The sequence below is a fragment of the Trichechus manatus genome, unplaced genomic scaffold (genome assembly GCF_000243295.1).
Source record: "Trichechus manatus latirostris isolate Lorelei unplaced genomic scaffold, TriManLat1.0 scaffold00137, whole genome shotgun sequence".
NCBI classification, from domain to species: Eukaryota; Metazoa; Chordata; class Mammalia; order Sirenia; family Trichechidae; genus Trichechus; species Trichechus manatus.
In genome coordinates, this window is record NW_004444073.1 from 6,738,364 (window position 1) to 6,761,492 (window position 23,129).

The window sequence follows — 23,129 nt, forward strand, 5'->3', positions numbered from 1 at the left end:
TCTCAGCTGTTAACCGAAAGGTTGGAGGTTTGAACTCATGCAGTGGCTCTGCTAGAGAAAGGCCTGGTGATCTGCTTTGGTAAAGATTACAGTCTAGAAAATCCTATGGGGCAATTTTAGCCTGTCTCGTGGGGTCACTATGAGTCAAAATCAACTTGATGATACCAAACAACGATATATGTACAAATATTCCGTATATATGTACATATACATACACACACAGACACACGGTTATTAAGGCCACTAACAGCTATATTTTGGAGGCAATTTTTATATCTTTGTAGGTTGGGGGATACTACCAATAAGCATAATCAACTCTTATTATGGGTAAGCTCACTACTCATATGTTCGTTGATATTCTCAGCCCCTAGGCTGCATTAAGAACTCTTCTCTTGCTCCCCAGATACCCTAAACATGTCACGATAGTTCCATAAAAGTATATCTGTAGGGTTGTCCCTGTCCCTACCATGTTATTGGTTTCTGTGCTCACTTCTGCAACTGCACTGGGGCTCCCTTAAAGGCCCAGGGCCCACCATGCATCCAGCAGGTGGAGAGCTCAATGAAAAGGTGGGGCCCCACCTTGGGATTTGTATATAAATATCCTGCCTTATCTTTGGATAATATAGACGAAAGGGAAATTTTTTCTTTTCTCTTCTGTACTTTCTGTACCTAGCTGCTATCTGAATAGAGAAATGGCAGGAATGTGTATGTATTTTTTTGGATCAAAAACCAAAAAAGACTGAAAAGTACATGTGGGGCTGTTATCTAAATGCAGGTGAAGATAAGTGTGAGTAATAAAGGTGGGGATGAATAAGTAGAGAATATGCCTGAAATGGGAATCGAGTTATGTGAATATCAATAAATCCCAAAGCAAACAAATACTAACACCCTCAGTATTAAAACTAGTCTACAAGACTAACAGTCTACACGAACCACGTTATCTCATCTACTCTGAGACTAGAAGAACTAGATGGCGCCTGGCTACCACTAACAATCGTCCTGATCAGGGCCACAATAGATGGCTCCTGATAAAAGGGGAGAAAAGCATGAACTAGAACTCAAATTCTTAAAAAGTCCAGACTTATTGGACCAATTGAGACTAGAGAACTGTCCGAGACTATTGCCGTGAGATACTCCGTAAACCTTGAACAGAAACTACCCACTGAGGTCGCCTTTTAGCTAAATAACGGATTGGCTCATAAAATAAAGACTATTACCAGTGAGTAACAGTCTTTAAAAAATCATCTATATGAGACCAAATGGTCAACAGTTACTCTAAAGCAAAGATGAAAGGGTAAGGGAACAGGGAAACAAGATTACTGGAGACGAAACATCCAGAATGGAATTAATGAAAATGTTGACACACTGCAAAAAATGTAACCAATGTCATTGAACAATTTGCCTAGTAATTGTTAAATGGGAACCTAATTTGCTGTGTAAACTTTCACAGAAAATACAGTAAAATATTATTTAAAAAAAAAAACAGAAAGACCTGTAGAGTCATTTGTGAGCAGGGAAAAGAAAAGGAATAGGAGAAAGCAAAGGCTGCTTTCATACCAGTTTATTTCCCATTGAAGGAACTAGAATGACCTTAAATGTCCTAGATCAAACAAGAGTTGTAGAAAAACAAGACTGAATGAGAATAGGCTACAAGATGGAGTGGCTAAACGAGGGCTGGAAGGCAAAGTGTGGCTTGGTGCAGGTTACTTCTATTAGGAGATTAGACACATAGGGACAACACTGACCTCTTCCATTTCAAATGAGTCCAGGGCTGCACCTGAAAGATGAGACAAGTTTTCGAATTTGTTACTCTGAACTGAGTTCTCCTTTTGAGTTTCGGCCTTGATTGGCCCATCAGACACGCTGGAAAGTAGAGTGTTCCGGGCCAGCCTGGATGAGAGAGGTCTCCTCTTTTGCAGAAGAGCTTGGGGAGGCTGGCAAGGTAGTGAGTCACCACAAGCTTGGAGAGATTGGTGCTCTGTCAAAGGAGGTGAATGATTTTGGTCATGGTTGTTTGCCGTCTCTGGTAACTCTGCTTCACACTCCTCTGTCTTTACAGACTGGATGAAAAATTCATCCTTCAGCTTTAATGACTCCAGCTTTTCTGGCTTACAATCCCTCCTTATGCTCTGTTTGGAAGCTCTTCTTAAAAGTTCACCCGTTCTTCTCTGATGCTCTTTGGCCCCACTCCATGGGACTTTTTCTGCACTCTTTCCTCCATTTTTCTCTTTTGCTTTGTTCTGTAGGATGTTAACATCATTCAGCAAAGATGAGAAGGCATTGGTCACACGGTCCAGGATTTCCAGCTGTCGAAAACATCCTAAACAATACAAGGAACACAAAATTCTTAGACTGACTATTTTCAATTAATCTGCATTAATGCAGTCTATACTGAAGAGGTTGGTTAAAATATGTGCTTTTTAAGAAGAGAAAGACCTTAAGCTCCTGAAACTCAAATTTTGCTCAGTACAGACCACTGCTATTACGGTGATAATTTCCCCCACACAATGAGATATCACTGTATTACAGGGAAAGCAAATGCCTTTTATATTTTAAAGACACATAACTATATAGATTACTATATGCTTATAATTTTTATATGTGCTAATCTATAAAGCTGTAGACATGGGAAAATCTATATATTTATGTATATAAAACTAAATGTAAAAGAGTAAACCCAGCTCTTTCACGAGGCGAACTTTGGTATTCTTCCACAGCTTTACGCTGTAGATAACCTCATCATCTCCATCATCTCCATCTATACAGTCATCTGATGTGTGGAGAGATCATGGCATATGGGGTCAAAAGACCTAGATTCAAATCCAGTTTATTAACCGGTCACTATGACCACAGAGTAAATGAATCAATAGGTATACAGTGCTTAGCCCTATGCCAGTTGCATAGTAAATAGTCAGTTTCTTCATCTGGAAAATAACAGTAATAATGTATAGCCTATGTATCCATTGGGAACATCAAGCCAAACCAGTTTCTCAACTTGTAAGCCTTTCTGGTTGATTTGGCCTCCATTATTTAAGTACAACATAAATATTGACTTAATGAGCATATGAGAAAGACTGAATTCAGCAAGGGCTAATATGGGAACACATTGCCAGTTTGGGAAAAAAATGGTGAAAGAAATTTTTGACATCTCAAGCTATTATAACTAACGTAATAAAAACAGAATACTTTGTTTTTGTTGCACAACCTTCTCTCAATCCCAACGATAGTATTCAAGTTTGCATCACTCAGCAATGGTCAAGGACAAGGTAGATGGGTAAGGATACTGTCCTCTGTCCTGGTGTTTGCACCATCAGAGCAACACTATTGACACTTCCATGGGTGTGTCCTTAAGACCACCTGTTCCTTCACCTGAAGGGGAAAATACTGACCGACCATTCTTCTCGTCTCAAAATGTGATGGGTTTCTCACAGAGAGTTGTGATACTCTTTCAAGACCTTTAGGAATTCTTGGGTACTGGATGTTTTCAGAAGAAGAATTCTGATTACATCTTTCCCCTAAATTCTGACAAGGTTGAAAATAAATATCTCTGGTGAGCCAGAGGGTACAATTGAATCATAATTCAGCTTTTATGATTGTCTTATATCCATTGCATATTTTTATACTCAGACTAAAACAAAACCTATCAATTTAATTGGCTCAGTCAATTGGAAACAAAATAGTCTGAAGTGTTAGATGAGTGTTTTGCTTTTTTTTTGCCTCTGGATAGGCTGAACAATGGACCAATTGATTTTCATTCCTCTAAGTTTGAACATTTTGTATTGACTTTGAATGAGACATAATTTTCCAGTCTATCTTTTGACAAGCCAACTAATTTTATTATTGCTTGTTTTACATTTGACCTCCTTAGCTTTTTTGAATCAAAAAGTGCATTGGTAACTATCAGCACAATATAAGTGGTGGAAGCAAGAGTGGGCGGGCAACCACAGGAGCAGAGACCAAGTCCTGGTTCCTTCATAATCCATGTGTTAATTTCATTTCTTTACTTCACAGATCAGCCCAAACACTTCTTAAATGTTAGCATTATTACTTTCCCCAAATAAAGAATTGATCAAAGAACTTGTATTTCTGTGCTATTTGGAAGAGGCGATCACAAAGGAAAATGTTGATTTCTTCTAAAGAATAAAGAAACACTACATTGTAACACCTTCGGGGTTGTATACTCTTTTACAAAAATCTCAGAGTTGTGCTTCTGAGACTCGTTTCACCCACATAATGACAAAAACAGGGGAGACAGAAACTAAAATGAAAAATTCCTGTGAACTTTTGAGAAAAACACTTCATCTCAGTTGACTTTTCCTTTTGGTGAATTTATTTATTAAAAAAAATGATTTCAGAAACAGAATTCCTCATGCTCTGTTCCATGGAAGAGATGTTCTTCAATGCTCCCCCAAAAGGAATTACGCATTTAACTGATTTTGAAAATACTGCACTGTATTCCCTTTAGTATAGTGACAGTTCACCTTAGCATAGTAAATAAATTCTGAATTAAATAAACCTGCTTAACTTGCATCTTTCCACCAAATTATTTGAGCACAATACACACGCTCCAACAACATCCTTAGTAATGTTCTAGAGAAAAGTATTTCATTAACCACAAGTTGGTGAAAAATAGCAGCATTCATGATAACTATAAGGTTTAAAAAGATCTGTTGTGAAAAAGACCAGATTTACTGGCCTGACAGAGACTGGAGAAACCCCAAGAGCATGGCTCCCGGACACCGTTTTACCTCAGTAATGAAGTCACTCCCGAGGTTCACTGTTCAGCCAACGATTAGACAGCCCCATAAAACAAAACAAGACTAATGGGGTACAACAGTCCAGGGACGAGGACTAGAAGGTAGGAGGGGACAGGAAAGTGCTAATAGGGAACCCAAGCTTGAGAAGGGACAGTGTTGACATGTCGTGGGGTTGTTAACCATTGTCATAAAACAATATGTGTACTAACTGTTTAATGAGAAACTATTTGTTCTGTAAGCCTTCATCTAAAGTACAATTAAAAAAGAAAAAAAAAAAGATCTGTTGCCATCGAGTCGATTCCAGCTCATAGGACCCTATAGGACAGGGTAGGCTGCCTCATAGGGTTTCCAAGGCTGTAATCTTTATGGATGCAGACTGCCAAATCTTTCTCCAATGGAGAAAGTGAGTTCGAACTACTAACCTTTTGGTTAGCAGCTGAGGACTTAACCAATGCACCGACCAAGTTCACTATAAAATTTAGGCATAGTTATTCCACAAATCTGGAGGTACGACAGAACCCCTAGTGACCCACTCGCAAAATTTTTGCTTCCTGTCCCCACAACCCTATGCTCTGTAGGTCTAGAGGTCCTAGTTCCAAAGGGAGGAATGCTCCTACCTGGAGACACATCACTGATTCCATTGAACTGGAAGTTAAGAATGCCACTTGGCCACTTTGGGCTCCTTATGCCTCTGGATCAAGAGGCAAAGAAGAGAGTTATCATATTGGCTGGTGTGATTGATGCTGATTACCAAGAGGAAATCGGATTGATACTACATATGGAGATATAGAAGAGTATGTCTGGAATACAGGCGATCCCTTAGGGTGTCTCGTAGTACCACCATGCCCTGTGATTAAAGTCAATCTGGCCATACACTGCCATTGCTGGGATGTGAATACCACGCAGTCCTCACTTACCATACAGGCTAAGATTCTCAAAGTCCATCCGCTGCTTTTGAGCTTCAAGAAACACGCGGATGTTGATTCCTTTGGCTGCAGAGCTATAACCAAAGAACCTGGTCGGGATTTGTGTGCAGATGTCTGGCTCATCAGCACCAAACCCCAGATCCAAGAGAATCTCCACAGGATCTATTTTCCTAAATTCCAGCCATTCAGGAATGCTGCAATAAAAATAGGAATATCTTTATCCAGTAACAGTTCACTTAAACAGAAGTCATTTTTCTAGTCGGCTTAACCACCTAATCTTGCAGAAATTGAGTGAAAGAAGGGCCCGAATAGACAAACAGTTGGTGAGTTTACTAATCTATATAGCCTAAAAGAACCCAGGTGGTGTAATGGTTAAGTGCTCAGCTGCTATGCTAACTGAAAGGTCAAAGGTTTGAACCCATAAGTCACTCAGCAGGAGAAATGACCTGCTCCTGTAAATACTATACCTTAGGAAACCCTATAGGCCATTTTTACTCATCCTATAAGGTTGCTATGAGTCAGAATCAACTTGATGGCATACAACAACAGCAACAATATATACTCTGTTGGTTTTTCATAGTGTGGGGGCTAACATGTTGCTATGATGCTGGAGGCTATGCCATTGTTATTTCAAATACCAGCAGGTCACCCATAGTGGATAGGTTTCAGAAGAGCTTCCAGACTAAGACAGACTACAAAGAAAGGCCTGGTGATCTACTTCCAAAAATTAGCCAATGAAAACCCTATGGATCACAACAGAATATTGTCCAATATAGAAGCTGAGCCCCCTACATCAGAAGGCGCTCAAAATACGCAGCAGTACAATGTACTCCATCATACCAACAATAGTGAAGATGGTGCAGGAGCAGGCAACATTTCACTCTGTTGTACATGGGGTCACCATGAGTCGGAGCCAACTCAATGGAACTAACAACAAAAACAAATACATACTTACTTAAAGGATAGTCCCTTGACCCCTACTCAGGGACCATTTGCCTTTACTTTACATGTGATACCAATGAACTTATTTATCTGGTTTTCCATTTCACAATAAAGCAAAAAACCAAACTAGCCTCATTGCCGTCGAGTCAATTCTGACTCACAGTGACCCTATAGTACAGAGTAAAACTGCTCCATAGAGTTTCCAAAGAGAGCCTGGTGGATTTGAACTGCCAACCTTTTGGTTAGCAGCCAAACTCTTAACCACTATGCCACCAGGGTGACGTTTGTTAAATTACATAGGGCAGAAAGATTGTGGGGCAGCAGTCAGAGGCAGTGCACGAACTACTACAAAGAAACGGGGGTTGTTGGCAAGGACGGAAATGGGAAAAAGCCATAAAACAGTGACTCAAAGAAGAATATTTTTAAAGAGCATCGATCTGGGGCATCCTCAACTATACAGATCACTAAGTGCAGATTATAAAGACTGATGTTTACAAATAATATTTGTACCTAGATAGGTAGGGTTAAAATGTGTCCTGTACTTTTGTGTTTTTTTTTTTTTTTGGTGGGGACTTTGCTGAGAAACAAGCAATGCTTTTGTCAAATTGTTTTATTCAGTTAGGGCACTTAAAACGATAAACATCAGTTATCTGAAATTTACATTTATATATAACAACTTATTTCCCAATTACTGAACTTCTCTTCTGTTACTAGGCTATTGATCTTTTAAAACTCATGGACTCTGTGGGAATCAGAACTTTTTATCAAGTTTTACTAGATCTGTTCAGCTCTTTTGTTGTGGTTTGCCTTTGCCTTTACTTTATACGTGATATCAATGTGCTTATTTGAAATAACTTAGATAATTTTACTTTCATGACTCTGGCCCTAGTGGTGTAGTGGTTAAGTGCTACGGCTGTTAACCAAAAGGTCAGCAGTTCAAATCCACCAGGTGCTCCTTGGAAACTCTATGAGGCAGTTCTACTCTTTCTTATAGGGTCACTATGAGTTGGAATAGACTCAATGGCAACGGGTTTTTTTTTTTTTAATAATTACAATTTGTTTACTTAATCAATCAACAGCAGCCACCTATCATCTCAATGGGCAGGCCCACTTATCAGACACCACCCAGCATCACATTCACACAATCTAACATGACATAGGGATCTGGTGCTTTGCCTCCTGATATCATCAAGGAAGAAAAGGTAGTCCAGAAACCCTTACTGTGGGGCTTAAATGGCTCAGCTTGGACATCTGAATCATTGGAATTAACTGGACGATTGAAGATGCCATATTACTTCATTACCCTGACACGCACCTTAGTATTAAAGAGGCTTAATGGAGAAAAAATTTCTTGTGAGAAATCTAAATTCTTCCTCAATGATTTAATCTATTATTATATCAACCTCATTGTACTAATTTTTATTCTACATGTTTATACAAATATTTATTGAACATCTGTCACGTTCTGGGCTCTGTGCTAAACACCAAAGGTACAAAAATAAACAAAGACATAGTCCCTGTCTTCCAAGGCTCACAGTCTCACGGCCAAGAATGTAATTATTGATTGATTTGTCATTAAACATAATTTTGGTATTATTAACTCTTTTTATTTATATTTAGTTATGCAAGAAATATGTAAAATACACTCACTTTGTTGAAAAATTACAGTATTACACTTAAGGCTATCTTCCCCTTTGGCCATAAACAAAAACCAAACAAACAAACAAAAAAACCCAAACCCTTTGCCACTGAGTCGATTCTGACTCACAGAGACCCTGTAAGTCAGAGCAGAATGGCCTCCTAGGGTTTCCAGCGCTGTAATCTTTATGGAAGGAGACTGCCTCAGCTTTCTCCCACAGAGCGGCTGGTGGATTTGAACCGCTAACCTTTCCATTAGCAGCTGAATGCTTAACCATTGCATTGCCAGGGTTCCTCTCCGCTTTGGCCATAACCCCCACTAATTCAGATTCCCTTCCTGCTAAATTTATGTGAATCCTTCCAGATATTTTTCTATGCAATTACATACACACGCTTTATAGCGTTTACTTGTTTGCGTTATAGATAGTAACATACTATGTTACTATGTGTATCTTTCTGTATTTTTTACCTCAAAAACATGACTTTAAGAGCTTTCTGTGTTAGTATGTATACCTCTACCTATTCCTTTTTTTGCTGTATAGAATTCCATAAAATGGATTGATCAATAATTTATTTGGCCATATGCTTATTGACAGACAGATATCTAGCTTGTTTCCAATTTCATTGACTCTTTTATTTTGCTCCTGCAAGTTGGAGGTTAGAAATCCTTTATTCATTCTCTCATCCATTCATTCACCAAATATTTCTCAAGTGCCTATTTATAATTTCATGAAATCCATTGTTCCACAGAATGATTTCTCTGGTTGACAAGTGCCTGGAAATCACATACCTTTGTGGTATACTTGCAGCAGAAAGGCAAGAGTTGAAATTGGTCCCTCTGGATAGGGTAGGCGTTTCTGAAAGCTGATGCAGAGATCTACAGTGGGGAAAAATACCAGGAAAATACCAACGATGAAATGTGTTGATTTAGATAGTCCCCTGGGAGGTCATTGTGAATCTTTCCCTTCCAGAGCACACATTTGCATTTCCTCTTAGTTTCTATTAATTCCACAGCGGACACGCCCCTGAGTAAGAGGGTGACGGCAGCTGAGGAACTGCTCCTCTTTTCGAGAGCGTTGTGGTACAGAAGGTGAGAGCATTTAGGTGTTAGGTGCCCCGCTAGTGCTCCTTATAAAGGTGACAGAATGTCTCACTTTTGACAGATGGCAAATCATTGGGGAACCTTTCAGGAATACAGCTTTGCTAGGCACCAACTTTTGGGAAGAAGTTACAATTATGTGATGAAAAAGGTATAGTGAGCAGCCACTGAAGTGACCCCACGTTAATTCTCATAATGCGGAAGGATTTCATACTGCATGGCTAACAATCTCTAAGTGTCGTCTCCGGGGCTCCTGTGGTCACCCATCCATTTGCAATGGAAACAAACTTCTTTGCCACAAAAACCAGTGTCAGTCTAGTCACATAGGCCTGAATTACATTTTTAAAAAAATATATGTAACAAAACATCTGCCATTTCAAACATTTTTACATAAACAATTTAATGACATTAATTACGTTCGCCACGCTGTGCAACCATCACCACTATCGTTTGCAAATCATTTTGAAGTGCTTCCACATAGAAAAGAACTCTGTTATAATACAGTTCAGTTTCACATAGCTCAGATGTACCAGGGATCAGATCTAGTCCCATTAAATAGAACAGCCAGTTGGCATAAAATTGGAATTTATCAAAGACTACAAAGAAGATATCAGTCTTCCCAAGGAGACCAAGTTATCTGGGGGCTCTCTTTAAAACCTGCTTGGGCTACTGAATTTGCCTTAGTCCTGTCCACATTTAGTAAGAAGAGCTGGGCCCTGCCTCTTCTTTTTTCAATTGCTTTCTTTACATTAAGGCTGAGAAAGTACATGTCTCTGAATAATAAAAACTCTGGCGTTTACAGACAATTGAGCTTGGTGGGAATCCTCATTAGAGGTTGAAGATATCCTTTCACTTATTTCCTCCCTCCATTTGTATTCAGCCTACCGTAATTCCTTTTTCATTCTGGGTTTGAGGTCACACCCTACTTTTGCAGTTAGTTAATCTTCAGAAGAGTTGCCCAGAAACAGCCCTGGCCTTGGATCAGGGAGAATCCATGTGTAGTCACATGTCCAATCAAGCCATGAGAGCAGGAACGAGTCGTTGAACCTGTCTTTCACTGTCCTCTTCAACAAAATGAGAGAGATGTCTGGGAGATTTTGTGGTCCCTTCTAGCTCTATGATTCTATGAGTAGCAAAGAAACCAACAAAAACCCAATCCATTAAGAGAAAAATGAAGACAAATAGCATTTTAGTGTGAACTGGTAGGAGTAAGAGGGTTACTATACTGACTGCATATTTTATTTTCAAGTTGTTAGAATTATATCCTGTTTTAAACATTTCAGGCTAAGCTTACTTGCGTCTATACACAGACATTTGAGTTCACTCATGGGCCTTCTCGTACGTACTGCTGATTTTCTTCTCATCCTCTCTCCCTGGTTGTCTTCCATTCTCTTCCTTTCTCTCCCTCCTCTTCACATCTAAATGTCATAAACAGATTTGGCAAGATAGCAGTGGATAATGACACTGATGTTTTAATGGAACTTTACAAAATTAGTTTCTTAGCAGCTCTTGGCAAGTCACAGATTCGGCAGCTTAATGGAGAGAGAATCTACTGGATTGGATTATGCCTCTTTCAGAATACTGGAGGAGATGCCAGGGGGGTTAAGTCCTAGCTTTGCCACAACCTGGCTATGAGACTTTGGATAAGTCATTTTACCCCACAGGTTTTTAGTATCTTCACCTGAAAAATGAGAAAATTTAACTTTTTCCTGTAGTAAAAGCTACTGAATGCTTTCCTTTAGAAAGATTCATGAAGCATGATAACCCGACAAGTTAATATCAAGTTCAAGGGGTCAGTTGTGACTACAGTAGACCTATTGCTTTTGATTGGGAAATATAAGGCATTTAACAAACTGTATAGGTAGAAAAGAGAGGATGGAAAAGGCCTTTTCCCCTCCAATTGTCCAATTTCTCCATCTTCTACAAGCCATGGAGGGACTCATGTCCCCTTTCCCCCCTCACTTAAGCCTTTAGAATTCCAAGTTGACTACTTTGGTGAAAATGACCAAAGAACTCCTAATAGCAATGGGATGGTCCAGTCAGGATTTTACATTTCTTACTCATGATTGTTGGATTGATGAACATATCTCCATACAATTCTCTTTTAAAATATGGTGCTTGAAAGTGCAAAGGAGAACAACATAAAATCCTCAGTGAAATCCCACACTTCCAACAACCCAGTTCCATGCAGTCAAGCTACTGTTTCTCAGCCCTGGCTGCATATCAGGATCACCTGGGTTGCTGAGGCCCAGGCCTCATTCCAAACTTACAGGATCAGAGCCTCTGGAAGAGGGCTCCATGCCTCTGCATTTCTCAAAAGCTCCCCAGGTGATTCTAATGTGTAGCTAGGGACAGGATTGACAACCACTGTCATAATGCAGTGGAACTGGATAAGGAAAAATGTAAAATGAATACAGATCTCTTTGGAACTACATCCAGACCAATCAAGAACCACCTGTCATTCCCGAAAGTGTTAAGAAAGAACTTCGATCCCAGCATTTTGTGAACTGTCTTCCCTCTCAGTGCAATCTCCACACGGTACAAAGGACTTTTGTTCCTGAGCTATATGAATTTGCTGATTATATCACACAGAGTAACCAAATAAACAGCAACACTCCATTTTAGTCTTTATTTGGTTGGTATAATCTAAAGATTTTTCTATGTATTCCTTGTGTTTTGTGTTATCTGCTTATGGGGCTTAAGTAGTTTAATTCAATTCAATTATCTAAAAATATTTCCATACTCATTATTTGCCAGGCACTGTGCTGGGCCCTAAGGATCCCTGGTGGTGCAGTGGTTAAAGTGCTCGGCTGCTAACCGAGAGGTCGGCAGTTTGAACCCACCTGCCTCTCCACAGGAGAAAGATGTGGCAGTCTGTTTTCCTAAAGATTACAGCCTTGGAAACCCTATGGGGCCATTCTACTTGGTCCTAATACGGTCGTCATGAGTCTGAATCAACTCCACAGGAACTGATTAGGGTACTGGGCCTTAAAATGCAATGGTGACTGGAGCACAGGAAGCACAGTCCTCAGCCTCAAAGAGCTCATCATCTATTCCAGTGGTTCTTAAATGAGAGTATGCATTAGGATCATCCGAAAGCCTTGCAAAAGCCCAGATTTCTCAACCCTATCTCCACATTTTCTGATTCAGTGTGTAGGGGGTGGAGCCTGGGAATTTGCATTCTATCAAGTTCCCAGGTGATGCTGCTGATGCTGTTCCAGGGACCACACTTTGAGACCTACTCTATCCTTCTACTAAGATACTCTCACTACTTTCTCCCTAACATTGGAAAATGTGTGTATTAATGCCCGGCAAAATGTCATGATAACACTGGCAATATGAAATTATGAATGTCACTATTGTATGAATGGAAACCCTGGTGGTGTAGTGAATGAGAGCTATGGCTGCTAACCGAAAGATCAGCAGTTCGAATCCACCAGGCACTCCTTGGAAACTCTATGGGGCAGTTCTACTCTGTTCTACAGGGTCACTATGAATCAGAATTGACTTCACGGCAACGGGTTTGGTTTTGGTTTTATTGTATGAACAGGCCCTTAAGAACAGTTGAATTATAGTAAAATGGTGTTTGTGTATATGTTCTAGTTACATTTCTCTCCAAGTCAGCATTTGTTGATTTAATCTGCTCACTCCTTTATAACATTTAAAGAACCTCTATTTCTTTCCAGGCTAGTGAAAACATTCTAGGCACTGTGGTTAAACCAGTGGCCTTTCACAAGATCCCAAGATATACAGTATTATTAACAAACTCCCTCACTTCTATTTCATTTATCAAAGATGTGGCTGTAGAACGCTGGAGTGAAATAACATGGATTCTGCCACGTACCTCATGTAGACTTCCACAGTCATCTGAACCATTCCTTGTTCATGCAAAGAAACTGTAACGACGAAAGGGAGGGGGGAGAGTTAATTTTCTTTTGACTCATGGAAGATTTTCTCATCCCCCAGATGAACCAACATGGGATTGATTTCCACACCCAAGGGCACATAGGCATGAGATACAAGACAGAATATAATTAACGGCTGAATTGCATGACAAGCACTTGAAGAAATGTAGAACTTATTCAGTGAAGCTAGTGACTAATGAAGTAGTCAGTAAAGGTGTCATGGAGGAGGTGGTACTTGTCTAGGAGTTTTAAGAATGGGCAGAATTTGATGGATAGAAAAGAGGTATTACTGAGAAAGAAGAGAAAGTAAGGTGTCTCTAGCAAGTGCAAAGCACAATGATAGGGCTGGTTTGTCATATGATATAATCATAGGGCTTTTGGGGATGGCATCTCATGGTACATAAAGTTGGGGTGCAAGGGCTGGGACAGGCAAAAGAATACATGAAGGACCCATCATTTATTGAGCATCTTCAGTTCATTTCTATCATTTAATCCTTACAACAACTTTATAATTTAGGAACTATTCTCATTTTTCAGATAAGAAAGCTAAGACTCGTTGAAGTTAAGAAGTGAGCCCATAATCACAACATTAAAAATAGCAGATCCAGGAGTTTTTTTATTATCTTTATTATTAATTGCTGCCAGAGTAGTTACTGTTTATCTATCACTTACTTTGTGAGAAGCCCTGTGCTAAGCATGTTACGCGTACAGTCTCGCTTTAATTCTTATAAGAAATCCATGAAGTAGGTATTATCAATTCCCATTTCACAGAGGGAAAAAATGGAGTCTCACAGAAATTAAATAAATTTCCCATGGCTTGTAGGATGCCACAACCTATTTTATTTTGTTGTTGTTGTTTCTTTGGTTCTTTTTCTAACACCACTCTGCCAAACAGAATGTTGTGAAGCTTGTTTGAAAGCCAGAAAGAAGAATTTATATGTATATGTAAGAAAATGGAAAACCATAAAAGGTTTTTAAGCAAATAAGTAAATGTGATAAAGATGATGTTGAAGATCCATTTGACCGGTAGTGGTGCTAAGGACAGATTCAAGCCAAAACCAAACCCATTGCTGTCAAGTAGATTTTGACTCATAGCGTCCCTATAGGACAGAGTAGAACTGCTCCATAGGGTTTCCAAGGGTGTAACCTTTATGGAAGCAGAATGCCACATCTTTTTTCCATGGAGTGGCTGGTGGGTTTGAACAACCAACCTCTCATTAGCAGCTGGGCACCTAACCACTGTTGAAGCAGGGCTCCTTAAGGACAGATTAGAGGAGAGAAATACTGGACGTCAGAAGTTCATTAAAGCAGTTGCAGTATTCAGACTCTGTGTCATGATGTAACATTGCAGCAAACCCTGCAGAGGGAAAAGTTGAGAATATGGGCAAGTTTCTCAGAAGGTTCACATTTGCTCTCCTAGTGCAAATGTGTGACTTGTATAAAACCAGAAAGTATTGTCCTCCTGCACTTCTATGAGAATATGAAGATTTTCACCATAAGGGAAATAATAAAGATTGCAAAAACTCAGAAAAACAAGCCTGAAATAATTGAAACAGGATGAAAGAAGCCTGAAAATAATAAAAGGCTCTTCAGCCTGCGAGCCAGGGCTCTTGTCAGGACTGGGGTCTATGTACACACCTCAAGGTATCTGTGAGCTTCTCTATGAATGCCAAATGCTGGAGTCATAAACAGGATTACCCATAGTTTTCAGCAGATTTTTAAAAGGCTCAGTGACTCTGCTAAATGGAAAAGGACTACTGATCTCAAAAGGTAAAAACTGGAGATACATTATTGAGGTGTGAGTGAAGAACGAATTCTTAACTAAGCCCGAAATGGACAACTACTCCTTAAAAGCGGTAGTAATATAAGATACAAGAAATGTCTGTCCTACAGAGCAAATGGAACTCTATTTCCAAAAGAGTCATATAAGGTGAAGCATATAAGTCTACTTTAAAGGTTTAAACACACAGTAGGGCTCTGTATGCCCTCCGTGCTACCACTCCCAATCTTGCTCCCATTAATCAATTGCATCATTTCTCCATCAAATGTAGACAGGCTCTCAGAATCATCAGGAAAGCCACTAACAACTTATTAGAATTATCACGTGAGATAAAGCTTATGTGCCATTCTTTGTTTGTTTAGGGTAAACTCTGGAGTGGTTTTTGAGAAAAGTAGAGTAATTTGGAGGTATGTATCTTGATTTTAGACTTTAATAACTTGAAGAAAATATATACTGCTTCATAACATTCCAAGGAACCACAAAGATAGAATATTAAGGTGAATAATCATTATCATGATACACTGTGACATTTCTTAAGTTTCCTATGCAACATCTGATGACAAATATTCACGGAAGGTAAGATAAAATATTTGATTCAAACTCATGCACCAACTCAGCAATATACTTAGAAACAGTCGTTTTAACCCTTTGCACTAGTACGTTCAAAACTTTCAGTTTAGTAAAGGAATCCCACAACCACATGAAATCTTTCGCAAAATTCTAACAATGTAAGTAGATAAAAAGGGAGCTGTTCTGGATGAAGTAGTCTCCCATTCAGTTTTTCCTTCACCCCACGAGGCCCTTCTAGGATGTAGAGTTCGAAAAGTATCGATCCCTCTATTCAATGCACAAGTCTCTCCTCTAGGCAGGCATTGCTAATCCACTGCAGCATCTTGCTCACTGAATTCTACCCAGTCTCAGAGCTTCTCAAATTAATGAAGCTACTGTCAATTGATTGAAGTTGTCACATGAGAGAAAACCCATTTGCCACCTTATTAATCATGTTATGGATGCGAGCACAGTATAATCTTTAGAAATCATGTGGTAATGACTTAATGTCATGATGAAATAAATAATAAGCTGTGCAAAATGGAAGGTAAAAGAAATATTTATTATTTTAAGCAAAATTTTTCGGTTGTCCCCACCACCAGCTCCATCCACTGCTTTGCGTATAGTTTACATAGGAAGGCTCTATTTGTGCCTGGTGTAGCTAATCTGGAGAATTCTGGAGAGTTTTTGAGCGCCTCTCCTCTCCTAAAACATCCCACGATTCTAGGACATTTGGTTGTTTACTCCGCCAGTGCCATCACTCTTACTCCTTGCTTCAGTTTCTTCTGTTGTCTGTTATTTCTCTGGGCGTGAATGAATGCGTACAGTCTGGGTCAAGAGACCGACATTGTGGTCACAGTGAATTGCTCAAACTGTCAGAGGGGAAATGATCAATTTTAGATATTGATGAGAAGAGCTAACTCAGCCTTGATGAGTTTTCAAAAATTCTAACACTGCAGAAAATCTAGCCATCCAGAAAAATCTGTAGCCCTTCACCCAGGGCCTCTTCATGGGATTCTAGTGCTCATACTCCCTGGGCCACACCTTCAGCCCTGCTAGTGTTATTCAGGAGCCATCTGGTTCCACGAAATAAGAGTGGCCTCCCAAAGGAAAAGAAGTCCCTAAGGATAATGTGTTTTCTCAGGAGTGTGCAAAGGGGACAGGCTCAGTCACAATGGAGGGTGTTCTGGTCTGACAGCACATAGGAAAGCCTTACACAGTTTTAGCACCAGCTGAAGAGAAGGGCCTTCTTACTTTCCTCCATGCAGCTTCCTCTGAGGCCCACCATCGCTGACAATTAGGGTTGGGAGGAATGTTTGATCCTCCCACCATAGAATCCTGGAGTCCCTGGGTGATGCCAATAGTTAACGCGCTCGGCTGCTACCAAAAGGTTGGCAGTTCAAGTCCACCCAGAAGGCCTCTGGATAAAGGCCTAGCAATCTACTTCCAAAAAATTCAGCCATTGAAAACCCTAAGGAGCACAGCTATACTCTGACACTCATGAGCTCACCATAAGTTGGGGCCAACTTGACAGCAACTTGTACCGGTGACCCAGAATCCCACTCTCATTGGCATACTGCAAGTTTTTGCAACCTTTACTAGGCTCTTTTATTTTTTTCTTCTTGATCTTATTTAAAATGTCACAAATGTCTGTTTACATCCAATACATTTAGACATACAGGCCGCTCTACTGCCAAGCTTCAATTTTGTGAGATGTATTTTAACTCACAGATAAACCTGATTCATAAAATTATTAAAAACTGATTAGTTTTGCTGCTTGATTTCCATTCTGCATTCCCTGGCTCCCTAGACCCTGAAAGACCTGGTGGTATTTTCACAGCATTTCTGGGTGTTTGGGAGCCTGTGGGTGGCACAGACGGTTAAGCACTCAACTACGAACCAAAAGGTTGGCAGTTCAAACTCACCCAAAAGCATCTTAGAAGATGGCCCGGCAATCTGCTTATGAAAGGTCACAGGCTTGAAAACCCCATGGAGCATAGTTTTAGTTACCATGAGTGGAAATCTACTCTGGTGTTTACTTGATGCTGCAGAAGCAGCTATAGGCCTTTCCAGCATTTAGATTCAGACAACTGAGATTTTTGCACAAAACTCAAACCAAACCTGTTGCCATTGAGTCGAATCCGACTCATAGGCTAGTGTGAAATTATTATTTGCCTGCTGGAGGTTTTTTTTTTTTCCAAGGTAAACTCCTTGGAGCCTAAAGCAAGTGTGCCAGGGCCTGGTCCTTGCTTTCCTTTCCTGTTTCAACAATGAACCTGAATCGAGAGCACAAACTTGGGGCCCACGGTGTGCCAGCTCTCACAGGCACTGGGATTCCTAGACGTCCTCACAACTTGGGAGATCCAGCAGCAACCCCCAGTTCTCTTCAGGGCAGCAATCTGTCAGAGACGATGTGCTCTACAATTCTCCACAGCCCCTATCCTGCGCGCCTCACTCATTAGTGGTTTCCAGCCTGGCCATGGAAAGTGTTTGAGTTTGCTAACTTCGCAAGGATTTCAAGCCCAGAGAATGCCATAATGGGACAAACAGACTGCTCCTGTTACCCAGAATTTTCCCCAAGCTTCTGCAGGCACGGTCTTGAGGCTCCGCAGGTAGAAGGTGGGAGCTTCATAGATTTACCTGTATTCTGCATGAAGCCCTGCTCGCTAAAACCAAAAAAAAAAAAACCAAACCCATTGCTGTCGAGTCAATTCCGACTCATAGCAACTCTACACGACAGAGTAGAACTGCCCCATACGGTTTCCAGTGAGCACCTGGTGGATTCAAACTGCTGACCTTTTGGTTAGCAACCATAGCTCTTAACCACTACACTACAGGGTTTCTCACTAAGCCCTCCTCAGTTCCACACTTGTTGCTCTAGTTGCTAATATTTTCTCCATGTCTTTTTTCCTTCCAGTATACCCTGCTTAGGTTTTTAGAACTAGATTTTACTCTCTGAAAGCACTGGGGGAGGGAAAGAAAACACTATATTGTATTTTTTCTAAGGCCTTAAGCCAGTTGCCATCAAGTCGACTAAGACTCATAGCGACTCCATGTGTGTGAGAGCAGAACTGTGCTCCATAGGGCTTTCAGTGGCTGATTTTTCAGAAGTGGATCATCAAGCCTTTCTTCTCAGACACCTTGGGTGGACTTGAACCTCCAACCTTTCAGTTGGCAGCCCTGTGTGTTAACCATTTGCACCACCCTGGGATTCCTTCTAAGCTCTATAAAAAACTAATGGACAACACAAATCAGTTGCTGCTGAGTTGATTCTGACTTAGAGCAACCTCTTGAGTGTCAGAGTAAAACTGCACTCCACAGAATTTTCAAGGCTGTGACTTTCAGAAATAGATGGCCAGGCCTTTCTGCTGAGGCACTTCTGGGTGGGTTTCAACCACCAGCCTTTCTGTTAGTTGTCTAGTGCTTAACCATTTGTAGCACCCAGGGCTCCTTCTAAGGCCCTACTATCCCCAAATTGCCTAAGGGTTGGTTTGGAGGAGAACCCAAGTGAGAAAACAACTTCCCCTGGTCTACTCAATACACGCTATTCCCTGGGTTAAAACGCCAGCTCTGATTCCCTTCTATATACTTGAGTCTCCAGCCACCCTCCCTACTGTTAGGTGGACTTCTGCCATCTGAAGCAGCAGACACCACACTTAACCCCGCAAAATGTATTACTGGAGAATATGCAGCTAGATATGCAGAAGGCACTAATTAGCACCTTTATTGGCTTAGAAAGCATTTTTTATTTTGGTTTTCCTAAGCATTTCTGACTGATTCATGGAAGACATTTGGTTCTTTGGAATATCGTCCAATAGACTAATCAAATTACATTTTCACAGGGCTCTAAAATAATAGCATTTTGCAGCTTTCTGTATATTTAACTCCTGCATGACCAGGGCACTGAGCATAGGCAATAATCAGTGCTTATTTGTCTCAGATGGACAATTATGAACACATCTCTTACAAAATAGAGCCTCCTACATTCTCTGGTATACCTAGGCTCAAAATATTAAAGCCAACTGTAATACTTTGCTCTTTGTCACCCAGATAGCTCTTCGTTTTCCAGATGCTGTTGGCTCTTCTTCATTCCACTGCTGAGCCCCAGCCCAAGCCCTCATCACCTCAGGCCAATGTGTGTACCTTCATCCCATCGCCAGTTTAAACAGTGGAATCTATCATTCCTCTTCTCAAAAAGCTTACCTAAGTCATTACAATAGACATGGTAAATGTCTAACACACTTGCTTCAATTCCCCAATGCTGCACCTAAGTTATCACTAATTACTCGTGACCTTCCTTCCAGGAGAACAAAGATATGACTTCAAATGTTTGCTCAGCCCACATCACGGTTATAACTACTTATCCATTTGATATGTTCTGACATGAGATGCCACTTTCTTGCCATCTCTGTCCTATGACATCAAGTGTGATTCCCTCTTGCTGGATTTTAAGGTAATTTGTAATTTGGCCACACTCAATTTAACACACACACACGCACACACACACACACACACACACAAACAATTCCACCATTGCTCCGTGGTCTGAAACCACTTTTCTGGTCTGACCACCTTTTGTACGTTTTCCTGTACACATTTAGTTTTCTTCTCATTTCTGTGCCTTTGTTCAAGTTCCTATTGCTTTCACCAAATGAAATTTTCTTGCTTTCCTTTTTCTTTGTTCAAAGCTATGTTCTCCTCTCATTGCCCATCTCCAGTCCTACCTGTGATGATTTCCCAGTCTCACTACATCATCTTCCTTATGAACCAGTTTTACTACGATCTTTTTACTGACAAGCTTTCATGAAATCAGATGATTTAGACATGGTTCCTGCCCCAGTGGAGTTTGCAATTTTGTTAGTGAGACAGATCATATCTATAATAATCTGAGGCAGCACAGGCCAAGGGTTCATGGGTAGAACACATGCCGGCTGTCAACAACAACAACAAGAACAAAACCCATTGTCTTCGAGTTGATTCTGACTCATGGAGAATCCCATGGGTTACAGAATAGAACAGTGCCCCATAGGGTTTTCTTGGCTATAATTTTTGTAGAAGCAGATCATCAGGTCTTTCTTCCATGGCACCCTGGGTGGGTTTGAACTGCCAACATTTTGGTTGGTAGATGAGAGCAAATCATTTGCACCGCCCAGAAACCTAACGGATGTTACTGGTGTTCAAAAGAGAGACTGAGTTTCTCCGTGCTGGAGAAGTCAGGACGGGCCTTACAGAGAAGATGGGACTTGGGTCAGACCTCAGAGGAAAAGTGAAAGAAGAACAGAACGGGAAAGGCTTTAAGACAAGAAGAGTTGAAGAAAGATAATGAACTAGGGATGTAATGAGAGAGGATATGACTAGAGGGCCTTGTAGAAGAGATGGTATAGGTTATATTCAGACTGTAATGGTCCTGGGAAGTCACAATTACATTCTTGGGAGCAGAAGCCTTATTTTCTTCATCTTTGTAATCCAGCACAGTTGCTTGCTCTGAATGCCTTCTTTCGACAAGCATTAGGGGAACATTTATTATGTTTAATTGAATTTACTTTCACCTTTTCTTACAACATAGACCACAAAATTTATAATTTGATTTGTAAGTTATTATTTTTTAATAAATTCTTTATGAAAAGTTATAAGTTTACTCTTTTGGGACCTGCCTGGGGTTTAGAGAAGAAATATCTAAAAATAAAAAAGGACAGATGATTAACCACCCTTCAAATAGTCAATGATAGCAAGCATATTGTTGGCATAACTATCTCTTTGCTATAGTAAGATGTAAATTAAGATGAAATGTAATTAGTTAACTACAAAAATCAGTTAGTTCTAGTTTTCTCAACAGCATGTCCAAAGCATGTTCCAAGCATAATTGCTATTATGCTTGTACGTTTTGTCAAACAAGTGCGTGTTCTATAAACCTACATGTTGGAACATGCATTCATTGTATGTGTATCTTTGGAATATAATGACAAGGCACTCTCAAAGTCAGAGAGTACTGAGGTTTAATTTGTTCTCCAGTACAGGGAATGAGTTTGCCACAAACCAGCTATTCTCTCCAGGCTTTCTTCTACAAAGCTTCCTGATAGTATGTGGGATTAAGAATGAGTCAGCAGCCTTGGAAGAGAGACGCTAACAGTCCTATTTCCTTGGTCTCTTTAGCACCATGTTTGACCCTCGTAAGGTTCTGAATGTTCTATTATGTTTGTGGTTATGGGAAGCTTGAGCCCAAACCTAGAATCAAACGTGCTTGCCTGTAAAGTTGGTGATCACTCAGAGGAGTTAATCTGCAGCTTAATGTATAAAGCCTGTGACACGATCAGTGAGAAAAACCAGACTCAGAATGAATTCCACTTGTACTGGGTTCAATAGTCACCTCAAAATTCATGTCTACCCAGAACCTCAAAATGTGACCTTCTTTGCAAATAGGGTCTTGGCAGATGTAATTAGTTAAGATGAGGTCATACTAGATTAAGTGGTCCCTAAATCCAATGATTGGTGTCCTTATAAGAAGAGAGAACACAGATCCACGGGGAAAAGGTGTCATGTGAAGACAGGAGCAGAGATTAGAGAGATGCAGCTACAAGCCAAGGAACTGTAAGGATTGCCAGTAACCATCAGGAGCAGGAAGAGACAAGGAAGGATTCTTCCTCTAGCCTTTGGAGAGTACTTGACCCTGACAACACCTTGACTTCAGACTTCTAGCCTCTGGAACAGTGAGGAATAGAATTTTGTTGTTTTAAGCCACCAAGTTTGTGGTAATTCGTAATGGCAGCTCTAAGAAATGAACATACCACTCTACATCATATCAGCATGTTATGAGGTTGGACAGAATTTTTTTTTTTTCCCTAGCAGCGACTTCTCTCTCCTCTTTATTTATTTTTCATTTCCACACAGTTTTTTCTCCCTACATCCCTTACCGTGGCCTTTAGGTCACCAGTTATTGGTAGCATCCTAGCTCCACACTCTCCAGTGTGGTGCTCGGCTTCCCAAACCTCGCTGTGTGTCTATCTCAGCACACGGCGGGGCTAACAGAATGCCTGGGCCTCGAGTTCCCCCTCCTGCCTCCAACCAGCTGTAACCGCAAATCATGGCACTTGACCACTCTATGCCCCAGATTCTTCATCTGTAAAACAAAATTGAGAACCAGCCTTGCTACGACACAGGTTACTGAGTTCAGAGTATGATAGACGAGAAAGGGCCTTGTAAAAGTGAAGGCTCAATCAAACCTGTAAGAAGCCATTCCTTTGTTATTAACATGCTTGCTGAAGATAAAGAACCTGGCAAAATGAAACGGTACTTTTCTGATCTCAGAGCCATGTTGATAATCTTTCTTGCCTTCAGGTCTTTACTTCATGTCTGTGCCTTTACAGTTCATTGACTTGACTCAGAGAAGGAAGGCCATGATATGTCTTTAATTTCTGGGGAGTGGAGCTTTGCATAGTTACTGACGACACCAGCGCCAGTGTCAGGCCTCACATCATGACCCAGAGGAGATGAAACGTCAGGGGCACGTGAAATGCTGGCTGTATTTCTTAAGTG

At 40.5% G+C, this 23,129-nt stretch overlaps 1 protein-coding gene across 1 annotated transcript in view; it reads right to left on the bottom strand.

The window, feature by feature from the left end:
* Positions 1-23,129, bottom strand: part of ITPRID1 (ITPR interacting domain containing 1) — a 112,092-nt gene that overhangs the window by 85,781 nt on the left and 3,182 nt on the right. Inside the window, 4 exon segments of the mRNA XM_004385336.1 lie at positions 1,746-2,320; positions 5,675-5,877; positions 9,054-9,140; positions 13,207-13,258. Of these exon segments, the coding sequence (XP_004385393.2) occupies positions 1,746-2,320; positions 5,675-5,877; positions 9,054-9,140; positions 13,207-13,258 (917 nt within the window).